At 35.7% G+C, this 27511-nt stretch overlaps 1 protein-coding gene across 6 annotated transcripts in view; it reads left to right on the forward strand.

Moving 5' to 3' along the window:
* The window catches only part of PATJ (PATJ crumbs cell polarity complex component), a 331922-nt gene that overhangs the window by 27044 nt on the left and 277367 nt on the right, over positions 1 to 27511 (forward strand). For 5 of the 6 annotated variants that reach the window (XM_036026193.1, XM_036026198.1, XM_036026197.1 and 2 more), the window contains exons 7-13: positions 902 to 1030; positions 11592 to 11810; positions 14038 to 14140; positions 17424 to 17515; positions 19229 to 19427; positions 22854 to 23000; positions 26053 to 26129. In XM_036026193.1, the coding sequence (XP_035882086.1) occupies positions 902 to 1030; positions 11592 to 11810; positions 14038 to 14140; positions 17424 to 17515; positions 19229 to 19427; positions 22854 to 23000; positions 26053 to 26129 (966 nt within the window). The remainder of the gene's footprint in view (positions 1 to 901; positions 1031 to 11591; positions 11811 to 14037; positions 14141 to 17423; positions 17516 to 19228; positions 19428 to 22853; positions 23001 to 26052; positions 26130 to 27511) is intronic. The other variant, XM_036026196.1, reaches the window with a different exon arrangement.

Consider the following 27511-nt stretch of genomic DNA (forward strand, 5'->3'; position numbering starts at 1 on the left):
AATGTTGCTAGATACCAGATATTCTTTCAAAAATGAATTTATTAAATATTTCCAATATCCCTGGTTATTTTTATATTACATGTAACTTTCCACTTTAGTACAATAGAAAAACTAAGTGTAAGTATGCCCTAAGGATTTCGAGAGGGGGAATTTTCCTCTGTATTTGGATTGTGTAAATTTAATGCACATTTCTGATGGAACTCTGCTACTCAGAGGGAAAATGTCATGTTTCTTAGTCTGATTTGTATAATCCTATTGCTGGTATCTTCAGTTGAGGCTGTCTTTCCTCTTCCTCATAAGAGTCTACTAAATCAACCTTACTGCCTGTGTCCTCCTCATCATTTCATACTTCAGATTTATCTTCCTTAAACTACTGCTTTGTTCCTATCATTCCCTCTTCTAAAAAATTAAATTATTCCCATTCACTCATCCAAGCCTGGTTTTGCACTTACATTTCCCTTTTGCTCAAATGTCTTTTTTCTCTTGTAATGCAAGTAAAATGACACCCTTTCCTTGAAGCTTTTCATACTTCTTGATTGGGCATGACTTCTTGTCTGTGCCATCCCCACCCCCAGTCCTACTGTGTGCGAGCACTGTACTAGATCTCAGCATAGACTGGGGACTGAGACATGTTTCCAGTCCTCTTAGAGCTGCATTGTCTTATGATCCAGTATTCCCTCTTAGGTAGTAATTATTTGTTTTAGTTTAGCTCTCTGTTGGAATATAAAATCCTTAAGGGCAGGGACAATACTATCATCTTTACATATTTCCTAGCCTCTAGGAAATTGAATTGTATGAATGTTTAATTTCTTGTATATATGTTACATTAGTAATTACTGTATTGGGAAGCTAAGAATCTGTGTGTTTTACTAACACTTTGGCTCTTGCCATTAATTTGTAGGTTCGTTGGGGCCATATTGAAGATGTTGAGCTCATTAATGACGGCTCTGGATTAGGTTTTGGAATAGTTGGAGGAAAATCAAGTGGTGTGGTTGTGAGGACTATAGTTCCTGGAGGATTAGCAGATCGAGTAAGTTGACCTTTTTTGTTTTTATTTTGGTTTTATACAATTTAAACTGTGTGGCTTCAAATATAATTTTATAATGTGGGCTGCAATCAGAAGGTACGCTGCTTATAAACAGTTGTCTCAATTTACAAGGTAAATTTCATGTGATTTAAAAAATTTTCTCATTACCAGTTAAATGACTACACTTTATTATTTAGTCATGTTTAAACTGAAAGTGGTCCTTTTAAAAACTTATCAACTGTTTCTTCTTAGTTTTACATTGAAGAAAGTATTAAGTATTACATTTAGTTTTTTAGAAATTAGAAATTTAGTTATAAAGCCACTTAATAATGAGCCTATATTATATAGAATACCCATCATAATCAGAATATGTAAATTTCACTGATTAATGCACAGTTACATACACATTTATCCCTTCTAATAAACATGTATACATGAAAATAAACTTGTGTAAATGCAGCTTTCAGGCAAGTTCATCAGTTTCCCATTTCTAAGCATGATTGCTCCATCTTGTACAGATTGTGGTGAAACTACAAATATTCCTATTACCCTTTTTGTATTGAAGTGTATTTATTTACAGCAGAGGCCTGTGGGCATCACATAGTGTCCTGAGGGGGGCCAATGAGATCAAGCAACTTTTGTAATGGCACTAAGATGTCATCAGCTCCTTCACCACGTTGAAGTTTGCACTGATGATGCAAAATCAGTGGCAGACTGGAACTGCAGGTGCCTCAGCGTGGAACAGGGCAGTGGCATCAGGCTGGACTAGAAGCCATTGCGTCCTTTCCTACCATGTGCTTGCAAACAAAAAAAGAAAAAAAAACAGACAGTTTCACTTAAGAAAGTGCAGTTGCAATTAATTTTGGTACATTTTTTTATTTTATTTTAATCATTGTTCAAGTACAGTTTTCTCCCTTTTACTCCCAATCCAGCCCACTCTCCCAATCCTCCCCACTTCCCTCCCATTACCACCCTCCCCCTAGTTGTTGTCCATGTGTCCTTTAAATTTGTTCCCGTGAACCCTTCCCATTGTCCCCTGAAATTCCCTCTTCCCTCCCCTGTGGTCACTGTCAGCCTGTCCTCTCTTTTGGTGTCTTTGGTTATATTTTGCTTGTTTGTTTGTTTTGTTGATTAGGTTCCTGTTAAAGGTGAGATCATATGGTATTTGTCGTTCACTGCCTGGCTTGTTTCGCTTAGCATAATGCTTTCCAGTTCCATCCATGCTGTTGCAAAGGGTAGGAGCTCCTTTCTTTCTGCTGCATAGAATTCCATTGTGTAAATGTACCATAGTATTTTGATCCATTCATTTACTGATGGGCATCTTGGTTGCTTCCAGCATCTAGCTATTGTAAATTGTGCTGCTATGAACATTGGGGTACATAGGTTCTTTTGGATTGGTGTTTTAGTGTTCTTAGGATAGAGTCCCAGCAGTGGAATTGCAGGGTCAAAAGGCAGATCCATTTTTAGTTTTCTGAGTAAGTTCCACAGTGCTTTGCATAGTGGTTGTACCAGTCTTCAGTCCCCCCAACAGTGTAATAGAGACCCCTTTTCTCCACAACCTCTCTAACACTTGTTGTTTGTTGCTTTGTTTATGATGGCCATTCTGACTGGTGTGAAGTGGTATCTCATTGTGGTTTTAATTTGCATCTCTCTGATAGCTAGCCATATTGAACATCGTTTCATGTGTCTTTGGATTTTCTGTATGTCCTCCTTGGAGAAGTGTCTGTTCAAGTCCTTTGCCCATTTTTTAATTGGATTCCTTGTCTTCTTAGAGTGTAGTCATGTAAGTTCTTTATATATTTTGGAGATTACACCCTTGTCTGAGGTATCATTGGCAAATATGTTTTCCCATACCATTGGTTCTCTTTTAATTTTGACACTGTTTTCTTTAGCTGTGCAGAAGCTTTTAATTTTGATGAGGTCCCATTTGTTTATTCTTTCCTTTATGTCCCTTGCTCTAGGGGACAAGTCAGTAAAAAGGTTTCTGTGTGAAATATCTGAGATTTTCCTACCTACGTTCTCCTCTAAGACTTTAATGGTGTCACGTTTTATATTTAAGTCTTTTATCCACCTTGAGTTTATTTTTGTATATGGTGTAAGTTGGTGCTCGAGTTTCATTTTTTTGCACGTGGCTGTCCAGTTCTCCCAGAGCCATTTGTTGAAGAGGCTATTTTTACTCCATTTTATGTTGCTGCCTCCTTTGTCAAATATTAATTGACTAATTTTGGTACATTTTGACTTTTAAGTGCATGTGTTTTTAATATTGTGTGACAATATGGGAGGTACTATATAGCACTCCCACCATATTCTGAAGTCTACTGGTTGTCTTGACTTAAACATGTTTGTAAGGTGAATTATTCACTTTTTAAATATCAAACAGCCTTTTAATTTTTTACTTTGTTTTATTTTAAAGTTTTTGCTCTTATTAAAAAATTTTTGTGATACCTGACATTCACTGTTACCTAGTTTCAGGAACAATGTCATGATTCAGTATTTGTGTTTATTGTGAAGTAGTAATCACAATAAATGTAGTTATCCATTACCATACATAGTTATATTCTTTTTCTTATGATGAGAACTTTTAAAGTCTACCCTCTTAGCAACTTTCCAATATACAGTGCAATATTATTAACTATAATCACCATGCTATATATTACACTTATGTGACTTATTTTGTAGCTAGAAATTTGCACCTTTGGATCCCCTTCACCTGTTTTATCCACTCCCCCACCTCCTGGCTCTGGGAACCACCCTGGATCAGCATTTTTATTTTTGAAAGACTATCTAACAGAAAAATTATGACTATTCAGACTTGAGTATTTGGCAGACATTTTCTTGAAGATGAATGAGTGAAGTGAGCCTGTTATTTCAAGGAAAGTAACTAACAGCATTTGTTGATGATAAAATTTGAACTTTCAAACAAGAATTAGAATTTTGGAAAATTTGTGCTTTTTATGAGCTTGATTTTTTCAGTATTTAAAGACTTCTGGTTAGATTGTTGGTGATATTAATACTTTTTTTATATTATGTAATGAAATATATCACTATTTGGAAGAACTTCATAGCTCTGTGAAGCAATATTTTCTGAAAACCAATGTGTGATATGGCAAAATTATGTGTAGGTAAAAGATCCATTCAAGATAGATCAATAGATTTTGGTGAAACTGTGTCTGAAAGCTTGTTGGATGTATTTTCTGATTTTGCATTGCAACTGTTCTTTAAGAAACCACCACTTGTCAAGCCCTGGTGTGTTATCAAAGAAGAATGGGCTGAAAAGGCTATTAAATACTTCTCAATTTTCCAACTATATATCTGATTGAAGCTAGATTTTTTTTTATATACTTCAACTAAAACAACATATTGCAACATATTAAATGCTGAAGCGGATATGAAAATTCAGCTGTTTTCTTTTAAGCCAGACATTAAAGAGATTTGCAAAAATAATTTAAAATACCACTCTTCTCACTACTTTTTATATAGCTCTTTAAAAAATAAAAAATATACACATCAATATCATAAATATGTATTATATTAAATATTTAAAAAACTTCACTGCTATTTTCTAATTCAGTAGATATCGACAGATATCAAAAAACTCTTTGTGTTTCTGGGTTAAATTTTAGATATAATTGATATATAAAGGATACAATTGAATAAGTTTTGACATATGTGTACTGGCAAGTCTGAAATCTGTAAGTCAGGCTCAAAGGTTGGAGACTCAGGTACCATTTGCTGTTGCAGTCTGAACTGTGAAATATGTAGGGGAGGCTAGCAGGATTTCTGTTACAGTTTTAAGGCAGAATTTCTTTTCCAGGAAACCTCAGTTTTGGCTCTTAAAATGTTCAACTGAGTAGATGGAACCCACTTAGTATATGTTAATATGTTGTAGATGTTGATGACATCTACAAAATACTTTTACAGCAACATCCAGACTAGTGTTTGACCGAAGAGTTGGGCACCATAACATAGCCAAGGTGACTCATAAAATTTAACCATCATACTGTCTGTCACTGCAATCAACATAGTGAGTATAGCCATCAGCCACAGAAGTTTCCTCTGCCCCTCTGGAATCTCTATGCCTCCACCCTCAATAGTTTTTAACAGTGTAAAGGGGGTTTGAGGCCAAAAAGATAGAGACTGGTCATTTTATGAGCCTTTAAAACATATCTGTGACACAAAACTAATAGTAATCTTTGAGGGTTTTTGAAATTTTTGTTAACCTGGAAAGGGATGAGATGGTGGATTATTTTGACATCTTTTCCTCCCCTCCCCCTTCACAATTTTAATAGGCTTGATTGCTGGACTACCATTTGTCAAGATGCAAAGTGGAAAACAAAGGGTCAAATAAATTTAGAAAACACCAAGTTAAAATCAAATAGGTTTCCTTACTGTAAGAATTTTCCAAGCATTTGATATCCTAATGTGCATTATGAATTTTCACAAGGAGAATATAATGTGCAGTGTTTCCCAAATTAATCCCTTCAAGATGCTGTTAGGAAAAGCCCAGGTCTGATTTTGTGCCATTACTGGAAGGTATTGTCACTATTTCAGGTCATCAAGGAGAGGGTAGGAGTATACCCACCAGAGTCATAATGGAGAAGCAAGTGTTGACGGCAAAAATTGTTATCTGCCTAATATACAGTATTCTCATACAATTCTTAAAACAGAAATAAATCTTATTCCCAATTTATAGATATGGGAACTTAAGACATTGCCCAAGGCCACATAACTAGGAAATGACAAAGTCAGGATTGAGCCCATCACTGCTTGACTCCAAAGTCTGTGCTTTTCTTCTGAAATCTATTTATTCAGCATTGGCCCTAATGTGTTTTTTCCTGATGTGTACCTGTCCAGAGTTGGTCAAACCTATCATTAGGAAATACAGCCAGCTCTGGGAGCACAGAGGTATTGACTCTTTCCTGTAGGGCACAGGTGGCAAACACAAGGCCAGTGGGCCGAATCCCGCCCTCCACCTTGTTTTATCTGGCCTGACACCTTGTTTCTACCTGGCAGCAGTGCCAAACTCCTTACCTTAGTTAAGGAGTAGTTACATTCATACCATCCTAAAATTACATTTGGCCCTTTGAAGGCAACAGCAAGGATGCTGTGGCCCCTGGTGAAAATGGGTTTGGCACCCCTGCTGTAGGGAATGTTGTGAGGCCCACACAAAGCAGTATTCACTTCTCTCTTCCCCTCATCTCAGCTAATGGCAGGTAAAATCTTTTCAGCTGATGCAATGTTACTAAGTCTTTTCAAGTTGTTGCTCATGTAGCCTGATCACAGCTTTAAAAAGATCGAAGAGAATATTGCTTTTAATTAAAATGTACTCATGTTTTGAATATTGGTATTCACTGTTGACTATGGCAACCTTCATGGTAAGGTAATATGGATGTCTTAGGTCATTAGTTCAGATGTGATCAAAATTGATCTTAAAGTGATACCTATATTCTGCTGAAGGGGTCAGTGAATACTACTTTCTTCAAAGAATATAAAATTGTATAACAGAAAGTTAGAAAAAGAAGTCAGTATTTCTTATTTAAAAGGGTTGCATAAAATAGCCCCTTATATTTCCTTTTGTGTACAGGTAAATCAATGTGTATAGTTAAAAAATGGGGTCAAGTTGAGGAGGTGCAGCAAAGAACACTTTACCAAGGTGACTGCAGCCTGAAGAGGCATCAGAAGTGAGGAAGAGAGGACTAGTGGACACAGACAATAATGATTGTCTGTAATGGATTGATTGTGGGAGTGGGGGCAGGTCGGGGCAGGGAAGAGCAACTGGGAAAAAGGCAAAACTACTGTGACTGAACAACAATTTAAAAAATATTTATAAGATTATTGGAAAAATTTGAAAATAGACTAAATATATAATGTTATTAAGGAAGTTTGCTGATTCTTATGTAGGACCAGTGGTGTAGTGATATGTGCTAAAATATTTGTAAATGAAATTTTTAAAAAAGAAACAGATGCACTTGAGGACTTGCTTTGGTGTAAGCAAGGTACTAAGCTAAAGATTTTACATACAGTATTGGGTTTATTGCTCACAACTCAATGAGAAAGGATTCATTCCCATTTTGTTTTAGAGGGAGCTGAAAATGTGTTCAAGAGGGATATTTAGGTGTGATAAGTGATTGACCTTTGACCATACAGCTTGATCAGAGCAGAGCTGGGATGGAACTTGGGTATGTCTGACTCCCAAGCCCTGCCCTGGCCTTCTGTCTGCTGCCTCAAATATTATAAAGTGAATGAAATGGGAAAATATTGAAGCATATAAACTTTTTAGAAACATTTATTGGGCTCTAATCAACATGACCAATGAGTAAATGTATCAATAATAGGGGCCAATTCCATGGATGAGGAAATTAAATGGCATCATGTAAGAGGAGCTGAGAGACCTAACAACTACCTGTAATCTTCAGGTACTCTCAGAAATTCACAGAACCTGACGCATACATCTTTTGAGAAATCTGTTCAGTGATGGCAAAAATTAAAAATTTTTTCAGCAGCTAGACGTTTTCTTTAAAAAAAAAAAGATAGTGGACAGTGTCAAACAACTTTGTTTTGCAGAAAACTGTTTTATGTGGTCTGGAGTAATTGTAGGCAAATCAACGACACCGAGTTACCCCATTGTCTCCAGAAGGGGACTTTTAAAACTCAGCCTATTTAAAAGTCATTATGAATTATTGACTTTTTGGTCTGAGGCAATTATAATATGAGTCATAATAACCACCCAGTAACCTTTAATACTAGGAAGGAATGGAACCAAGCAAGGATTTGGAAGGTGGATGTGAACTGTGAGGAATTTTCAGTCTTGAATGAGCAAAGGCCAGCGTGAGACCATTAAACAGCTGGTTGTTCCCAAGCAATTTTGCTTTGAGTGAGTCTATAAACAACTATTTTCCTTATCCTTAAAAATCAGTTCAAATTCCTTAAATTCTGAAGGCTTGGAATTTGACTAGGAAAAGAAAGATGCTTAGATTTAGTAACTTCTTTTAATTCCTTAGTAGAAAGGGTGTTTATTTTATTTTATAAAGTCACTACTTGATGTCAATGGCATGTTGCCTTATTATTATATATTTTTTTGGATTAAAGACCAATGATAGACATGGCCTTGAGTCAAAAGTAGTAATGATTTTACACTTGATCTTAGCCAAAAGGCCGAGAAACGATTAAAGTAGTAATGATTTTATTTTCTGAGTTGTGGGAGTATTTGGTGCTATTTTTTAGTTTCGAAGAAACAAATTTGATTTCTTTATTTATTTTGTAACTCAGGCTTGAATTCCTTTAGGTTTTCAAATATTTTTGAATTGAAATTATCCATAACATTAGCTGATCACAGAACTTCAAATGCAAATAATATATACGCTTATTTTTGGCCAATAACTGCTAATTTGTATTAAAGTATTTTATCTTTAAAAAAAAAGTGTAAGTAGGCCCTGGCGTGGCAGCTCCATTGGTTAGACCATCACCACAATATGCTGAGGTTGTAGGTTTGACCCCTGGTCCAGGTATAAGAATCAACTAATGAATGCATGTGGAACAACAAATCAATGTTTCTCTCTTTCTCTCCCCACCACTTCCTCTCTCTAAAATCAATCAATCAATTAAAAAAACCTGTAAGTGATATTGTAGTGCTTTCCCTGTAATAGTGCAGTACCCTGTCACATCAGCTGTTTTAATTTTTCCACCTTTCATACTATCTATGCATATATGCATAATGTTTTTCTTTTTTGAAAAATAAATCTATGAGTTAATAAATTTTGTTGGATGTTTGATTCGCACACACTGTCTTTGAATCTTGGCATAGCAATTTATTGGTTATCTTGATTTATAACTTCTATTAAAAAAAGGGCTCTAATGCTTTTTAGTTTCCTTGCACAGTAGACAGGTATGGAAGGAGAATGTTGATTAGAAAATATCAGTAGAATGCACTGTTTGGGGCTGCTGGACATAAAAAGGTAGCTGTCATTTTGGTGTCTTTCCTATCAATCTAATGATTGTTTTCACTTACAAATCCCCTAGAACACCTGTTTTTCTGGAAGAAGAAAATGTTTGACTTTCAGTGACAGATGCAAATTATGTACATCATTTTAAATTGAGTTGAGTTAAATAGGAAAAAAGTAGCGTCTAGGAAGTGACTAAATATATACTTACGATGAAATGCTCTTCTTTGGCCAAGCCAAGTATCAAAGGAATTATTTGACATTACTATTTATTCTTTGGTCAGGCTATGATTCTGTTCAAGGATGGTTTGATTCACAGAAGCAGTTTTACCCTTATTTTTCATTGACCACTGACTCTTTTTTAAGTAGTTTTATTTCAAGTTTGTTGCATTGGTAATAATAGAATATCATATTATCGGTGTGTAAAGTAGAATTCCAGCAAATGTTTATTCCTTTTTCCATAATAATTTCCTCCTTGCATCTGTTTCTTTCCTCTAAGACTTTAGAGGAAACATTCAGAAACATTCCAAATGTTTCTGAATGACATTAAATTTCTGTTTCCTGCTCCTTTCCACTTCCAGTTACGTTGAGCTCCTTCAGCAGAGTTCACAATATAGCTCTCTATTCGTTATTTTGCTCTAACACCTTTCTTTCTTCATTCAGACTTCTGCAAAATTGGAGAAAAGGGAGGATGGGAAGTAGACATTTTTAAAAACTTTTTCCCTGAATTTCATCTACAACTTAGAGACGGTGCCTCCTAGAGCCAGGAATAGGAAGCCTCGAGCTGTACCAGCCAAGAGATTATTATTCTATTTTCAGACTGTCCTCCTCTCTCAGCTACAAGATACTTATTCTTTTCATGTTCATTTTTTTAAGCTGTTTGACAGTGATAGGCAATTTCTTGGAGAATAGGAAAACTAACAGCAACTAATGTTACCCTGAAGATGTCAAAGTAGAAGACAAATGACTGAATGAGGACAGGTCTTCAGTGGGACAACCTGGGTTGCTACTTTGGTTCTGCCCCCTCTTAGTTTTGTAACCTTGATCAAGTCCATTAACTGAATCTCAGTTTTCTCATTTTAAAGTTCCCTACCTGAATGAGATGATGTATGACTTCTAACCTGTAAAGTGCTCCACAGGTGTAATGTTTTGTAATCTGCTATGTTTGCATTGTAGTAACTTTAATATACTGTAAAGGGTTAAGTAAAGAGAACTTAGAATTTTGAGTGAAACAAATTTAGTGAAAATGCAGATGAAATAAACTGTTCCATAATTTTCACAAATGAAGCTAGAATGAAAATGATAAACATTTGAAACTGATATACTTTTTGATAAATTATGTTTTAAACTTTTCTGTGTGTGAAATATACATACATATATAAGTATGTAATGTCTGTGCACATTTTAAATAATAATAACCACCAATGTACATATCACACAGTTTAACAGAACATTTTAAATAATAACAATAGTAATAATCACCCACACACATATCACCAGCTTAGGAAATAGAACATTACATATCTTTTCTTTAAAGATATGTAATAATCAGAGTCATAACTTTAAGCACCTTGTATATGCTAATGCTCCCAAATATGAATATATAATTTTCATATCTCTCTAGAACTCCAGATTTATATATCCAACCAGCTGCATATCTGATATCGTATGTTTGATAGACATCTCAGACTGGACATCTCTAAAGCTGAACTGATTTCTATTCCCACCCATCCATTCTTCTGTGGGCCTCTTTATCTCAATTAATAGCAACTCTATCTTTTCAGTTGCTTGGGCTGAAAACTTAGAGTTTTGATGCCTTTTTCCCCCTCACACCTCACTATAGGCTCAGGAGAGCCTGTTGACAATTCATTAAAAATACATCTAGAATCTCACTTCTCAACACCTCAACTGCTAACCTAGGCCAAGCTATTGTTATCTCTTTCTAGATTATTGCTTTACAGCTGGCATCTCTATTTCTGTTGTTTCCTCCTATAGTTTTATTTTCAGCACAGAGGCTTGAGTGATCTTGCTAAAACTAAGTCATATAATGTCACTTCTCTGCTCAAAACACTCCAGTGACTTCCCTTGCTACTCACTTGGAGCAGATGGTCTACACTGCTGACCCCATTAATGCTCTCATCTCTTCCTTGACTGCTGTCCTCTTTGCTCATTCTCTTCCATCCACACTGGCATCTTGCTGTTCTTCAAATGGGCCACTGAGCTTGTTGAACTTCAGAGTTTCTGGCTTTATGCTGGAGGCTTCTGATCTGACCTCCTTTCCTTCTTGATGCCAAGGGGTTTCTGATCTCTTCCTTGTATATGTGGCTATTAATACCCTGGATAGTGGCCATTAGGCATGAAATGATACCCTCAAGCAAATGCCTCTTTTAGAATTCTGGTTGCTCTTCTCCTTTTGAACTCTCCTCCACCTCACATCCTCACTTTTTTTTTTTGGCAAGGACTTCCTTTCTTTGTTGTCAATTCAACCATCATTTAAAATACTACATTTTTAGATGGCTTCTTTGCCAGCCATTTTGCCACAACTCAAAGTCTGATGAATTATTATTTACTAGTAAAGTTATATCATTGATTTATCAGAATAATTTTTGTTTCTTGGTTTTAAGGATGGAAGACTCCAGACAGGGGACCACATCTTGAAGATTGGTGGCACAAATGTGCAGGGAATGACCAGTGAGCAAGTTGCACAAGTGCTGAGGAACTGCGGGAATTCAGTCAGGATGCTAGTTGCAAGAGACCCAATTGGTGAAATATCTGTAACCCCTCCGACCCCTACGGCCTTGCCTGTTGCCCTGCCTGCTATACCTGGCAGGAGCCCTAGTTCTGTGAGTACACAAATTGTCCTTTCATCTTAAATCAAATATTGGGTGTGATACATCATAGATTAGAAACCTCTTCAACTTGAAATGCCACATGGGTGTGAGTAGTATCTCAGTGTCCAGCACTGAAGAAGCAGGAGAACCTAATTTGAAGACATTAGACAAGTTTGATTTTATTTTCTGCTGTTTCTCAGAGTTAAGTCATTCCACCTCTCTGAGCTGAGAGTTACTCACCTGTAAATGGGAGAATAATAATTCTTGCCATTTCTTTTTTTTTTTTAAATATTTTATTGTTGTTTAAGTACAGTTGTCTGCATTTACCCTCTACCCCTCCCTCCTTTTGACCTGGTAATTCCACTGCTGGGATTATATCCTAAGAGCCCTTAAAGATCAATCCAAAAGAACCTATGTGCCCCAATGTTCATAGCAACACAATTTACAATAGCCAAGTGCTGGAAGCAACCTAAGTGCCCATCAGTAAATGAATGGATCAAAAAACTATGGTACATTTACACAATGGAATTCTATGCAGCAGAAAGAAAAAACGAGCTCCTACCCTTTATGACATCATGGATGGAACTGGAAAGCATTATGCTAAGTGAAATAAGCCAGGCGGTGAGGGACAAATACCATGTGATCTCACCTTTAAGTGGAACCTAATCAACAAAACAAACAAGCAAGCAAAATATAATCAGAGACATTGAAATTAAGAACAATCTGACAGTAACCAGAGGGGAAGTGGAAGGAGATTGGTAAGGAGACATCCAGATGGTGGAGCAGAAACTGTAAAAACTGATCAATGTATGAGAGTTGTCACTGATAGGAACAAATTGGCCAAAGGGAAGAAACATTAATAATAATATTTATTATGATTAATACAGTTATATAATAGTATAACTATGTAACATTATGGTTATATAATGATTATTATTAATTTTCATCAAGCACCTGGAATTGTTTGGGTCATCTGAATTCCTCCTAAGAATTGTAAAAGATAGGTCATACCATCTATTCAAAGATGAGGAAACTGAAGTCTAAGTAACTTGTTAAAAGTCATATAAAAAGTAGAGGGCAGAGGTGGGATTGGAATTCCTCTCTTCCTGGTTCATTCCGAGCACTTTCTTACTATTTCACAGGCTTTGAATCAAGAGACAATAAGGTAAAGGAAAGATATGTTGTTGTTTTTTTTAAAGAAGGGGCTAGAAGGAGAGAAAAGAAAAGAGGAGTGATTATGGTGAGAAGCATGTGTGAAGCCACCTTTCCTTTGCAGGGCCATTTGGTGTCTTCTGTAAAGTTGTTTGCCTGTGTAGTGAGGGACCAGAGTAGCTATGCTGTAACATAAGTGGGAATTTGATGCAATCAGTGTTTACTTTCAGCTGTTACTTCTTTGAACTGAAAGCAAGGTGTTATGGTTTTAAATACTTTACTTTTTTATAGAAATATCTTACATTAGAAGACAAGACATGAAAATAGCTTTAGGTCAATATTTTTTGCTTACAGTGATTATTACAATAATTAATCTTATCTGTTTCTACATTTTTCTTTACATTTAGTTCTTTCAGATAGAAATTAATCCTGAGTTTTTTCCAAGTGGCTGTATTGGTTTTCTATTGTAACAAATTACCGCAAATTTAGTGGCTTGAAAGAATACCCTTTGTTAGTTCACAGTTCTATGGTTCAGACAACTGGGTGGGCTCAACCTGACTGTTTTCCTAGATTCTTACAAGGCCAAAATCAAGGTGTGGCTGCGCTGGCTCCAAATCTGGATGCTCTGGAACAATCTATTTCCAAATTCATTTAGAACCTTAAAACAATATACTTCTTTGCTGTTGCAAGACTAAAGTCTCTCTTTGCTGGCTATCAGCAGCTAAGGACATCATGCGGTTCCTTAAGGGCCACTGTATTCCTTCTCACATGACCCACTTCATCTTCAAGCCACAAGTCCAGTCCTTATATGTCAAATCTTTTTCTTTTCCCTTTCTGACACCAACAGGTGAAAACTGCTTTTGAAGGGTGCTTGAGTATGTTAGGCTCACCTGGATACCCTCCCTTTTGCCACATAATATGACAAATATAAGAATAGCACTAGGGATTATAAGTCACGGGGACCATCTTAAAGTTCTGCCTATCATAGATGCTAAGAATATACCTGACAAAACATGCTCAAATTTACTATGTGTACACAGTTATGTAACTAAACATTATGTATAATTAAAATTATTTTTCTTCTTAGGACAATTCTAGTCTTTATGAAACTTACAATGTTGAACTCACTAAAAAAGATGGACAGAGTCTTGGCATTAGAATCGTTGGCTATGTTGGAACTGCTTATACAGGTAAACAAACCATTTCTAGTTTACATTTGGAAATAGTTGTAGAGGATATTAAGGTTTCTAGACAGTGAAATTAAATATCTGCAGATTTTAATGTAAACATTGAATAAAAAAACCATGAATCTACAGTAGCAACCAGTTAATTTTCAGTAATGAGGGGAACACAGTTTAAAAATGGTTCCCAGACCCACTTTCAACAAGCAATTCTCAGATGCCAGCAGGGTGCCTGAGAATTCAACTCAGTTCTGGCATTCTCTACCCAGAGATAGAATCAGATTCCACCGGTAAAGGGCTCAGTCCCAAGAAACCGCACTCTACTTCAGATGTCAGTTGCAAACCTCCGCTTTTACATATACTTCTGACTGACTGGCTATAAATCAAATGCTCCCATGACCCTCTCTTTGGGTTTGATTAGAATGGCTCACAGAACTAAAGAAAACCTGTTTGCTCATTAGATGATTGATTTGTTACCAAGGATATTAAAGCACATGATCAAAATCCAGATTAAAAAATATACAAAGCGAGGTTCTGAGAGAAAGTACTCCTGTCCTCCTGGGGCCTGGGGCCCAGCATGGTTACACCTGGAAGGGTTCTGTTTCCCCAGTAGGAAAACTCCCTGAAAAAGAACCAGCAGAGCTGTCCTCCTGGTTTTTAAGGAGGCCTCACCACATTGCCAAGGTTGACAAGTCATAGGCCATTGGCAATTAAGCTTATCTTTCCCCTTTCCCCATAAAAGTCCCTTTCCTCTTTTAGCTTCAGACTAAGTTCCAAACCTCTAATCACAGGTTTCTTCCTCTGGCAACCAGCCCCCATCTGTAGGTGCTTTCCAAAAGTTACCTCATTAAGATAACAAAAAAGACTTACCACTCTCAACACTTAGGAAATGCCAAGGGTTTTGTGACCTATGAGCCAGGAACTGTGGATAAAGACCAAATATCTTATAGCACAAAATCACACAGTTTTATCTCAATAGCTGCCTTGATAGTCATTAACAAGAGAATTTAATTACACAATTCAGTGTGTAATGTTTGAATTGTAGATCCTCTTATTTCTAAGATAGACATATTTTGAATAGTGTGACTTTTACATATTATGACATTTTACATGTAATAAAGTAAAATGATCCTTGCCTATATTTCATATTATGAATGTCAAAAAGTATTACTATTATATTTAGTTACCAAAACAAAAGATGAAACAAATACTTTAATTAGAGTTCTTTTCCTTTCATGTAAAGGGCATACCTTATAAGAATAAGTACATGGCTCAGGTGTCTCTGAATAATAATTCTCCCTCAACTCCTCCATGTAAAGCTTTGGTAACTTTCACTGTGAGAGTTACTCTATTATTATAAGAAAATCATCAGAGTAAGGAAAAATAAATCTTTCATAGATATTTGCTAGTAACATGAAAATTCAGAGTTACGAAATGTTCTAGTGTTTTTAGAAATTAGCAAGATTAGAGAGTTAACTTTTTAAAAAAAATTATTATTTTGACTACTTAGAGCAGGTGGAAAGATTAAAAGTGTTAATGTATTCAAAGTCCTGAATGAAATTCATGTCAGACCACCTTGTACTATTTTAGCCTAATGAAATAACTATTTTCAAAACTAGCTTTTTCTAAGTGCCACCTTTTTTAGGTTCAGAATTTAAATGAGTTCCAAGAGAGCTAAGTATGGCTTGTATAATAATGTTGCAAAAAAACTATATCACTAGCTCTTAATATGCTGTCTGGTTAGAGAAATCATGGCTTAGTTCCTAAATTTATTGACTTATGAACCTTTATTATATGTTTTCAAGGTGCCCTTTTAAACCTCACAATATACATGCAGAGTAAAATGAAAGTAAAAGATAGAAAGTTGATAAGCACAAATTTAGTGCTTATGTTACTGAATAAAGAAAAATCATTTGAGGAATGCGTGGGTGGGCTGGAATGGGAGTAAAGGACAGAAAATGTACTTGAACAATGATTAAAAGAAAAAAAAAGAAAAAAATCATTTTACTTCTTTATCCTCAAAAGAAGTTTTTTTGGATTGGGAGGGGCGTGGGCAATGGTGAATCCAGAAACTAGAACATTTTAAAACTCAATAAGGTTTTTAACATGTACTCTTTCAAAATAATTCTCTTTATTCCGTTCATTGGAACTTTTGAGCAGTTACTTTGCTTAGTTTTGGAGGAGGTAGAATAGTGAATATTTCAGGGGGAGAAACATGTAACTAACTCAGTTGTTCAATGATAAATGAAATACATGTCTTAGCAGAGATGTAAGCAAACTATCATGGTGGATAAAAGAGTCATTTTGATAGAGGGCAATGGAGGATTTACAAAGAAGGGCATTCGTGCTGGGCATGGACAAGGAAAAGGATCAGATACCGGGGTGAGGTTGGCAGCAAGAAAAAAGTGAAATGAGAAAAGATCTGAAATCAAGAAAATGCTTGTTTTGGTGGAGTATCAAGACCCTTGTGTGTCTGGAGTTTTGTCTTGTTGGAGGGATGAAGTAAATTTTTTTAAAAAAAATATATTAGTTTGGGGCACATTATGGAGGTCCTTGAATGTGATTTTATGAAATTTACTTTTTGTTATATAGGCGATGAAGATCCATCATGTTTACTTTTCTTTTGCAGACAATATTTTAAATTTATCTGATATTAAAAAATAAAAATATAAAGTCATCCAGAGCTATGGTTTTTCATTTTTCAATTTTCCTTTTGCCTATAGGCATGCATATTTTTTATATAGTTGTAATTTTTATATAGCCATTTTTCTGTTTAAATGTTTGCTTTTATAATACAAGGATCATTTCATGTTGCTGAGATTATTCTAGTTTTTTAAGTGTGTGTGTACCTCTCTTTTTTCTGTTCTTGGGGAAGCTAGCATGGACAGTGAGCTGCGTATAGTCAGGAAAGACCGTTAGGAGACTCTTCTTATAGTACTGGTGAAAAATGATGACAGCTATGACAAGTCAATGGTGAGCAGTGTGATAGACCAAGAGATGAGGGTAAGACTCAATCTGGGCTCTTTGAAATCCAGCTTGTATCTGAGTGCATTTCATCAAGCTTCTGTTGCCACTATTTTCCCAGAAAGAGTCATCAGTCAAATCATTTGAAATGCAGGTTACTTACACCAGTGACAGTTTGAAATAATCCATCAGTTTCTCTGCTGGTGTTCAAAATAGTATTTATCAAGCCTCCAGTCAGCCCCTTTAGCTAATTAACCTCTTAATATGAATTTTGCAATCAAGGCATAATTAGAGCTTTCTTCCTTTTTCCATGTTCTGTGCCCCCTAGGAGAAGCATCAGGGATTTATGTGAAAAGCGTGATACCTGGCAGTGCTGCCTACCACAGTGGACAGATTCAAGTGAATGACCAGATAGTTGCTGTAAGTAACTGCCTTCAGCTTTAGAATTGAAGCAAGTTAGGGAAAAAAGTTATCTTTATTATGCGTGAGAGGGGAATCGCTTAATACAGTCTTATAATATTTAAAAAAATTAAATTTGTTAGTACACTGAAATATCATTAATTTGGACTTTTATGGTTCTACATTTAATTTGCATTTTAACTGTGAAGAAAGGAATCACTAACCATATTTGTTGGAAAAAATAATATATACAACTATATTTTAATATACATACATATATATTTGAAAGGCACTATAGCATTCTTCTAGAAAACACTTTTCAGGCACCTCTTTGTGTTCTTTAAACTCACTCATTTATAAAATTAGTAGGCCATTTACTAAATCTTTTTATTTCTTTGAGAAAGTAGTTTTTCTAACAGTAATTTGACTATAAACAAAATTGAGATGTTTTATATATTTGATAATATAATAATTACCTTTTTCCAATTCAGATTATTCTTTCTTCCAATTAGTAGAAAATTAAATTTATAGTTTAATAATAATTTTGAAGCATACATACACAAATTTACACACATTTAATTTAGTGGTTTACATAGAAATAAAATTTTGTTTGTGTAATTTGAGTCTTTGTCTTTCTTTTTTTTAAGATTCTATTTATTTCCAGAGAGAGGGGAAGGGAGGGAGAGGGAGGAAGAGAGACATCAATGTGTGGGTTGCCTCTTGTGTGCTGCCCACTAGGGACCTGGCCCACAAGAAGGCATGTGCCCTGACTGGGAATCGAACCAGTGACCCTTTGGTTCACAGGCCAGCGGCCACTCAATCCACTGAGTCACACCAGCTAGGGCTGAGTGTTTGTCTTTCAAGACCATCTCAGGAAGCACCTTTCATGACTCTTGGCTTTTACATTACTGGGTTTAGGAATTGTCTTATGATTTGCAGAGTTTGGAGACCAGCAATAACAGTGGACACTCGAGAAACTACTTATGGGGAAAGCAAAAGCAATGATGTGCCTAGCTTGAAGAAGTTTGAAAGAGGAGGTCTTTTTGTCCCAAGGGACTTCAGAATTTCTTCAGAAGAAATGTAGAATTGGGCTTGACTTCGATTACTAAATATCTTTCTTGCACATACTTTTTCAGAACACTAGAAGACTTAATGGAAGACCCTGGCTGGGTAGCTAGTTGGTTAGAGCATTGTCCCTATATGCCAAGGTTGTGGGGCACATGCACAAATTGACCAATGAATGCATGAATAAGTTGAACAACAAATTAATGTTTCTCTCTCAAATCAATAAATTTTTAAAACATGTAAAAAAAAAAGACCTAATGGAGAGAGATCAGTGTGTTTCTTCAGGAAAATATCACATATTGATATGGTAGAGGAATGAAGTATTGCATGACCCCTTTAATTTTGATAATAATGGCTTCTGTTAATACATCTTGAGAACTATGTGTGACAACTGATTATCCACCTGGAATTTTGAAGAGCATCAGAAAATTAGACCCTTTACCTCTTAGGCTGTAAGTTAAAATTGTGACTTAGTAGTACATGTTTGAATTTGCTTCTTCGTGTCTCAGGAGATTTGTTTGCATGTTTTACCACTAATTTTGCATTATTCAAATACATTTTTAGGTCTAGTACAAATTATTTTCAGGATAAAATGAATTACCTAATTTGATTCTGCCTTGGCAGAATTTAAAATAGTAGCTGACTTGAAGCCTATTTAATGTGTTTTAGGTTGATGGTGTGAATATTCAAGGTTTTGCCAACCAGGATGTTGTTGAAGTATTACGCAATGCAGGGCAAGTGGTGCGCTTAACCCTAGTTCGAAGGAGGACACCCTCACCAGCTTCCTTACCTGTGGAACAGCCCCCACTTGTGGAACAGCCCCCACTTGTGGAACAGCCCCCACTTGTGGAACAGCCCTCAGACAGAGGTAATGGATTCCACTGTCCCTCTGCCCACCATGTAGTATGGATTTGGAAGAGTAGCTAATTGATGTAAGTTACTCTGTGAGTCTGGGAAGGAAAACTGCTCACCTTGTGTCATGCAATGATGGAGAAATGAATCGGCTCATCCATGCACTAAAGAAGAGCTTCCTTTGCCTACTCTAATGTGCCAGTCCAAATGTTAGAACATGAACCCTCACTCGCATCGAGCTCAGAGAGCTTCTCTGAATGGTTATGGAAATCATTTTCCCAGAAAGCTTCCAAATTTCATTTATTACTTATGTTTGAATAATAAAGCTTTGACACCTTTAGTTCAGGAGCTGTCATTTGTCTAATGCTTTGACATTGTGCAGACTCCAGGTTTCATTTACTTCCAGTGATATATTTGATTCTAATGTCTCTTGATTTACCTTTTGAAGTATAGCAAGAGGAAATAAAACCAGAATTTTCATCAAGAACATTTTTATTTGTAGAGTAATATATGTTGTTATTTTGATTATGTGAATAGTAAATTTTCATTATGGAACAAAAACATTATTGTATGCATGTCAATTTTTAATGATCACCTTGTATATTATTTATTTATTTTTGTTTTTATTTAAAGTTTAATTGTTGTTCAGTTACAGTTGTCCTGCCTTTTTTCCCATTGCTGTCCCCTACCCCATCCCCCCCAGCTCCCGTAGTCAATCCCCCCCACCATTGTCTGTGCCCATGAGTCCTCTGTTCATGTTCCTGAGCTTGCCCCTTCCCCATCTTTCCCCTATTACCCCACTCCCAACTACTCTGTCGTCACTGTTCTTTATTTCTATGTCTCTGGTTCTATTTTGCTCATTTGTTTTGTTGCTTAGGTTCCACTTAATTATCAGCTTATAAATGTATAGATCAAAATTCAACAATCATGGGGACACATATTCAATTTAAAATAAATGACTAGTCATAAAACTAGTGAGTAAGAAATAATTCCATTAGAATTTATTAGAAGATAAATATTTTTCCCTTTCCTCTGAAGATATAATAAGCCTGGGAGCCTTTGCTTTCAAATGCTATTGATTTTTATTAAATTGGAACTTTTTAAGTTTTATGGGATAGTGGAAATTTTGGCACTGAAAGACGGAAGCCCTATCAACTGCATTGTTCCTATGAAATTTAAAATTGCCTAAATAGTACAAATTGTACAAATGCTGTATTGACCTTAAAAGGTTTACATAAATATTTATATCAATATAATGGTTTTAATAGCTCTGATAAGGCGTTTGGCTTTGGTCTGTTATATCAAATGAAGTATGCCATCTGCAAATTAGCAGTTCTTTACTGGGCATGCCTACATTTTAAATTTGTGCTGGGATAAGTTTTTACTCTAAAGCTGGACCTCTTCCTCCAAGGTTTGGGTGACCTTCTGTGTGTTTCACTAGCACTCTTTGAAGAGCATTCCACTGTAACATCTGTCACCCTCCATTGTCATTTCTTGCTTTTGTGCGGCCACTATATAAGGCTGCGTGAGTATGCCTTTGCCCCCTGGCCCACGCAACACACCTCTGTGTGCCTCCCACATGGTGTTTCAGTCTATCTTACTGAAGCAAACTGCACAGCTTCTAGCTCTTGCACAACACCTTCTTATTGTTATTATTATTATTACTACTACTATTATTATTATTTCATATCCTTACTTAATGATTTGTCTTTTAGATAATGATAGCTGGTAATTTAACCTACTTTGTTTTGTAGCCCACAATCATATTATTGCCCTGTTTATACTGTAAACTTGGGTGTGTAACTATTATTCCTTGTGACTGGCATTTCTTTTGCTAGCACTGGGCTGTATGTTTAGTGTATATCAATGGATTGATGATCTAAAAAATCCTATGCATAGTTTAAAATCTCATGTGGAGATCATAAGGAACTTTTAACTGGTTATCCTTTCCAACCATTTATTATAAAAATTTCAAACATACAAAAAATGAAAAATAATATACCAAATACCCTAGATTTAGATTCAGCAGCTTTAATTTTGCTATATTTACTTCCTCTATTTATGTTTTTTTTTTCTGAGCCATTTTAGAGTGAGTAGTAGACATTATGACACTTTGGTCCTACATACTTCAGTATACAGCTTTAAAGTGAAGGATATTTTCTTAGATAAACATAGTGTCATTATTCTACCAAAGAAAATTAATACTAATTCCCTAATTTCAGATACCCAACACATACTTAAATTGCCCCAAATGTCTTTTGTAGCTTCTCTTCTTGCTCCCTTCCCACCCCTCCCCCAGCCCCATAAAGTCAAGATCTAATAATGCATTGCACTTGCTGCATGTGTTATGTTTCTTTGGTTTCTTAATTAAAAAGTATCCCCTACCCCTACCCCCAGGCGTAGTCTTCTGAACAGAGTATTTCCTTTGCCCCTGGAATACTGCATTCTGAATTTGATAGTTTCTTTGTAATATCATTTAATTTGTGTCTCTGCACAGTTTTCTAGAAGATAAATGTAGACCTTTACTTACATTCACGTTAAATATTATTTGTAAGGATACTTTTTATGAGTGATATGTGATTATTTAAAAATAATCTGAAATGACTCTTGTTTAATCTTTTTTTGTGTGTATTTGAGATATATCATGACTTGAATGTTTGAGGTCAAAAGCTTTGGATATCCTATTACTGTACTTAGCTGAGGGAGGAATCTCTGCAACCAGGGCAATGCTCTCCAAGTCCCTTCCAGTTTGCCTGTGCACATTGTTTGTTATATTCATGATGATATCATACCAGACCCTCGGAGAGCTCAGGACAGGGAGCAGCTTATTCTGCAGGTCTTGTTTTGTACCTATCACAACAACAAGAGTCTAAGTCACCAGCGCTCTTGTTTTTCTCCAGAACCATATGGAAAAGCATCTACTCCTGCTTTGTCATTGACTTTACCTTGCTTTTCTCTTCCCACTGCCTAGTTTCTTATTCTTTTCAATACTACCAAGACAGTTATGTATGTATGTATGTTTGTATGTATTATCCTGATCTAAGGACACATCTATTGATTTTTAGAGAGTGGGAGGGAAGGAGAAAAAGAGGGAGAGAAACAATGATATGAGAAACATTGACTAGCTGCCTTCTATATGCCCTGACCCAGGGACAAAACCCACAGCCTTGGCATATGCCCCAACCAGGAATCAAACCCATGACCTTTAAGTTTATGAGATGATTCTCCAACCAAGTGAGCCATACTGGCCAGAGCAACATATTTATTTTTTAAGGGAATTCGTTGGTTATTTGTTACACTTGAGATTTTAAAGAAGGGAGTCATATATGTAAGTTACCTGAGATGTTAATGAGGTTGTGAGCCAGTAGAACAGGAGGGGAATAAGTTCACTTAAATATGATCTTTAGCTGCTGGTGATTCAAGTGTGCAATTCTTATTGTAGGAGCTGCTGTAGAACCACCCCAAACACCAGCCTTATTGCCAACTGGAGCAGTGGAAGTAGAAACTAATTTGGGTGGTGAAGATGAGGAAATGGAAGAACAAATGGATAATCTAAAAAATGACAACACACAAGCCTCAGGAAAACTGGGTAGGCAAAAAGCATTCAATTCAAAGCCAAGCATGTTGCTTGGCTTTTCATGAAATCACTTTATCATTTGTTGACCATTCTCTCTCTTTATAGTTATAATGTGAGGAGTTTTAGAGGCATTTTGGTGATATAAAATAGGGTATTCTTAAAGTCAAAATCTTAACACTTGTGACATTGGGGAACCAAGTGTATTGTTGTTTAATCTTTGATTATATTTATTTTGAATGCATTTTTAGTAGTATGTGATGGCTATTTTTTAATCTTGTTGGCATTTTTAATTACTGCATACATTAGCTTGCGTATTATTGATATAGGTATAGATATATAGCTACCTGTAATATGCATGGCAATATTTCCTTTGCATCAAAAATTAATAACATGCATGTTTTATGTTTCATCAAATCACTTGGGAGTCATATGTATTTGTCTTCTACTTTTCTTTTTAACTGGTACGCAACTTTGTTCTTTCACTTTGTACTCTGATACCTCAGCTACTATAGTTGACTCTGTCCTGCAAACATACAGAGTAATAGTTTCCCACAGTCTCCTGCACAGAGTGCTCTGGAAAGCCTTGCTGGTTGAATGAAATGGAATACTTAACACCATTCGTGTTCCACAGAAATTTTGGCTTTTGGCTTTCCTTGTCTTCTCTCAGGAGACGATAGCCTGAGGGAAGGAGTGACCCCTCATTCAGGTTAAATTTCCTGTGGTTTGGAAATTGACCTTGTTCTTTCCCACCCAAGCAGATTGCAGTTAGTCTGCACTGCTTAGATTCAAGTGAGCCCAGAGAGACTTGTAGTGAACTATCAGGTGAAAATCAAATACATTCTGAAGTTAGAAATACTTTTAGAAATATTTTATCTCCTCTTTGTGGATCCTTCTTACTACATTTTTCTTCATGAGCACATATAACTTCAACTCAAGAGGAAGACGAAAATACTCTAATAGCTATAAAGTTAGCTCTTTCCCTTTCCTCTCTTCTAGATTTTTTAGCTGGTTTAATCATTAAATTGACATAAGAGAGATTAGCAGGAGAAAATTTCATATGTGGGGAAATCCCATAATAATATAAGACCCAAAGGCAAATTGGGCACTTGAGGCTTTATGCCATTCTGAGCTAAGAAGGGGAGGAGATTGTTCACAGTACCATAAGAAGAGCAGATGTCCAGTAATTAGAAGCTTGTCTTGCCAAGCAGGTAGGTCTTTTAGATTAAAAAAAAAAAAAGCTATCTCTGATAATAGTTCTTCTGAGTCAGACCTCTTGTCTAAATTCTTTTAGGTAGTTAAGGGAAAGGTGAGGCCTTTTTTTTTTTTTTTTTTTTTAGTTTGTGGAGTCTTGGTTACCTTCAGCTCAAAACAACCTGCATGCCAAAGTGGCATATTTTGGGGTGTTATACTCTGCTCCACTTCATTGTCATTGAAATAATAATTCCAGATCATCATGCTATTTTTTTGATCATTTTGTGTGATCATTTTTTGTAGTCCAGGATTTATTATTGAGCTGCTGAAAACAAATTAATCCCTTTCCTCTGTTACCTAGATTTTCTGCTGTGCTTTAAAAACTCACAACTCTCTGTGCTTTCATCATATGACTGAAAGGTGAAATACAGCCAAAATAATTGAAAGGGAAGTGGCAACATTATTTTATACATGCATATGAAATATCATCTTTAAATACTGTATTTTAAAGCTTACGTTCTAACCAAGACCTTGCAAATTTTGTTCAGCTAAGCTTACCAATAAGAAACTGCTGTCTGGAAGAGGTGTAACAGGCCAGATGATAGAACTTTTAATGTGATTTCTTAGGGAAATGTTAGCAGAAGTAGCCACAAAGATGCAGAGCCTACGCAAATGGTCTTTTGTTTTTAATAGGGTCTTTAACTAGTTATCCCTGAAATGTTGTCTAGCATATAGTTATTTCATGGATATTCTTTTGTAAATCTAGTATTTGAAGTTCTTTAGTGTTTAGTAATCTGAGTCTCTGATGTCTGAGCTTAGCCTGCTTTACTTATTATGTAATTTTTATGTATTAAAATCTAATGTGTTTGTTATGCTATTATATATTGTATAATTAAGCATCATATGCATCCAAGATGAGCTGTCCCTGCTGAGGACTAAAAGAACTGATATCTGCAAGTTATGTTTGATTTTAGACATAGGGTGATATTGGTTGTGATGTGTTTGGTGACTTGTCTGATCTTGTGACAAAAATCGAGAGAGTTTTTCAACTTACACAAAAAAGGTGGAGGTTTATTATCCGTCACTACTATATATATAAAATGAAAGTATAGTTTTAGTACTTTGACTTTGGCCTAGTAGGCATTACTCAGGCTACGAACTGTGTACTGAGCTTCTGGCTAAGGTCATATGGAAGACAGGCAGGACACAACATCTGTCATAGCTCCTTAAATTTCTCTTACCTATGCACAAAAGGCAATATTAATAGCAAGTAAGGAAATCTTAAAGATATAATGAAGCCACAAAGATGACAGTAAAATAGAAGTTTTTATTAAATCTCATGTACTCAATGGTCAAATTAAAACTAGTCATGCCATTATATTCACCCGTGAAAAGTCTGAATGGATTGTGTTAAGTGCCTAGTTGATAAGTTCTTACTTTTCCTGTGGGTGAGTGGAAGGTACTTCTTAGAAGTAATTAACATTTACATTAAATCCTGTTTGTCCTAACATATTATAAAGCAAAGCCAGATACATTTTACTTATAAACTATAGGGTGTTTACATGTAAACTGTATATAATTCAAATTTTACTTATAACTCATTATTTCCTCTTCCCTTTATTGTTTTCTGTAACAATGAAAGTCCCTTCATAATTTGGTCATGCTGGTTTTTATATTGGTCTTACAGGATACCTCTGATTTGCTTTACCCAGTAAACCTAAATTAATGCATTTTTATTTTGTTTATTTCCATTTTACTTACTGAAACTGCTGTTATTGAAGAATTAAGTAGTTAAGTGTGTTTGGTTCGCAGTAGCTTCAACATTCTTACGGTGATTTTGTTTTGTTTTGTTTTGTTTTTGTTTTTAATGCAGAAAGAGCCCCTGACTTTCCAGAAAATGAGCTGAAATCCAGATGGGAAAACCTACTGGGCCCTGATTATGAAGTAATGGTATGTTAAAAATCTTCAAATAAAATCACTCATATCTCATTTTATGTCAAGCCCTTAACACTACAATTTAAAGAAATTGGAGAGTCAAAGAGTAACCAGCCTGCCCTTATCTGTACCTCCTGCCTTTTTTTCCTGTCAATTGATTTGGTTTTTAGCATTTTAAGCAATAACAACAATTAAGACTGCACACAAGTTTCAGTCACAATTAGCAGACCCTCAGTTCACGTTAAAACCATTTAAGTCAACGATAGGTGGAAAAATGTTAGGAGAGAGGGGTCTTGCCTTTAAATTTAAAACCTGTCTCAGCTGCTTAAAATTGCTGGCATTTTTATGATTGCTTTTATGATCTGTTTGTTTTATTGTACACTGAAAGGGCTGTGGATATTAGTTCTATGTTTCATAAAGAATCTTACAGTTTTATGAGAAAAATGAAAGAATGATTATCAAATGTATTTGGGAGAACAGGAAGTAATTTAGGTTAGGTATAAGTTTATAGTGCCAGTGGTCCATTAGACTTCCTTTCACCTGTTATTAGATTCATTGAGTTAAGGGATTGATTACATTTCCTCATATGAATCCACAATAAAAGCAGAAAGCTATGCTTAGAAAATCCTCTACAGTGTTCACTAAATACATTAGTAATAAAATATTCTATTAAATTTCTATTGTCATTCACATTTTCTTACATATGTTTATCATTAGCACTTGTTGGCTGCTTGAAGATCTTTTTTTTTTCCTCTTCTTGCTCCAGAATATATAGCCACTATCTGTTGTCAGAAATTTTCCAGTGTCATTAAGATGAGTCAAAACAATCCATACTTTGTCTTCTTGCTAATTTTGTACTTGCCTGTCAGTCATCAGGAACTACTGCTTCTTTACCACATAGATTTTGAATGCTATTTTGTCAGTAGGCTATCAAAGTAATTTGGTGTGTCAGTATTTATAAATGGCCAGTTTTGTGATGAGCTCTTCTTTGTTAAAATTTTATCCTCCTTAGAGCTACTCTTCCAAATATCATTTCTTACATGGGGAGGTTATAACAGAGGGGCTAGAAAGAGGAGACAGAATTCCAAGTGGGAATTTAAAGTGGCAGTTATTCCTTAGGGTTGCAATGTGTTCTGAGGAGTGAGGAACACAAAGTAGAGGCCAGGCACGATGAATCGGATTCATGCTTGTGTGTACTCCAGTGTTTTTCATTTCATTTTCTTCCAGAACCTACTTATCTTCAGTACTTTCAAAAGCTTTGGTTGGCTCCTTGTTTAATTTATCTCCTCCTTCCAGATGCACCATATTTCATTAACAACTTACAGATGCAAATCATCAGTGAAGTATTTTGCTTGTGAGCCATTCATTTCTGTGGATGTCCACCATTGGAGCTCTGA

This window comes from Phyllostomus discolor, chromosome 5 (assembly GCF_004126475.2).
Source record: "Phyllostomus discolor isolate MPI-MPIP mPhyDis1 chromosome 5, mPhyDis1.pri.v3, whole genome shotgun sequence".
Taxonomy (NCBI): domain Eukaryota; kingdom Metazoa; phylum Chordata; class Mammalia; order Chiroptera; family Phyllostomidae; genus Phyllostomus; species Phyllostomus discolor.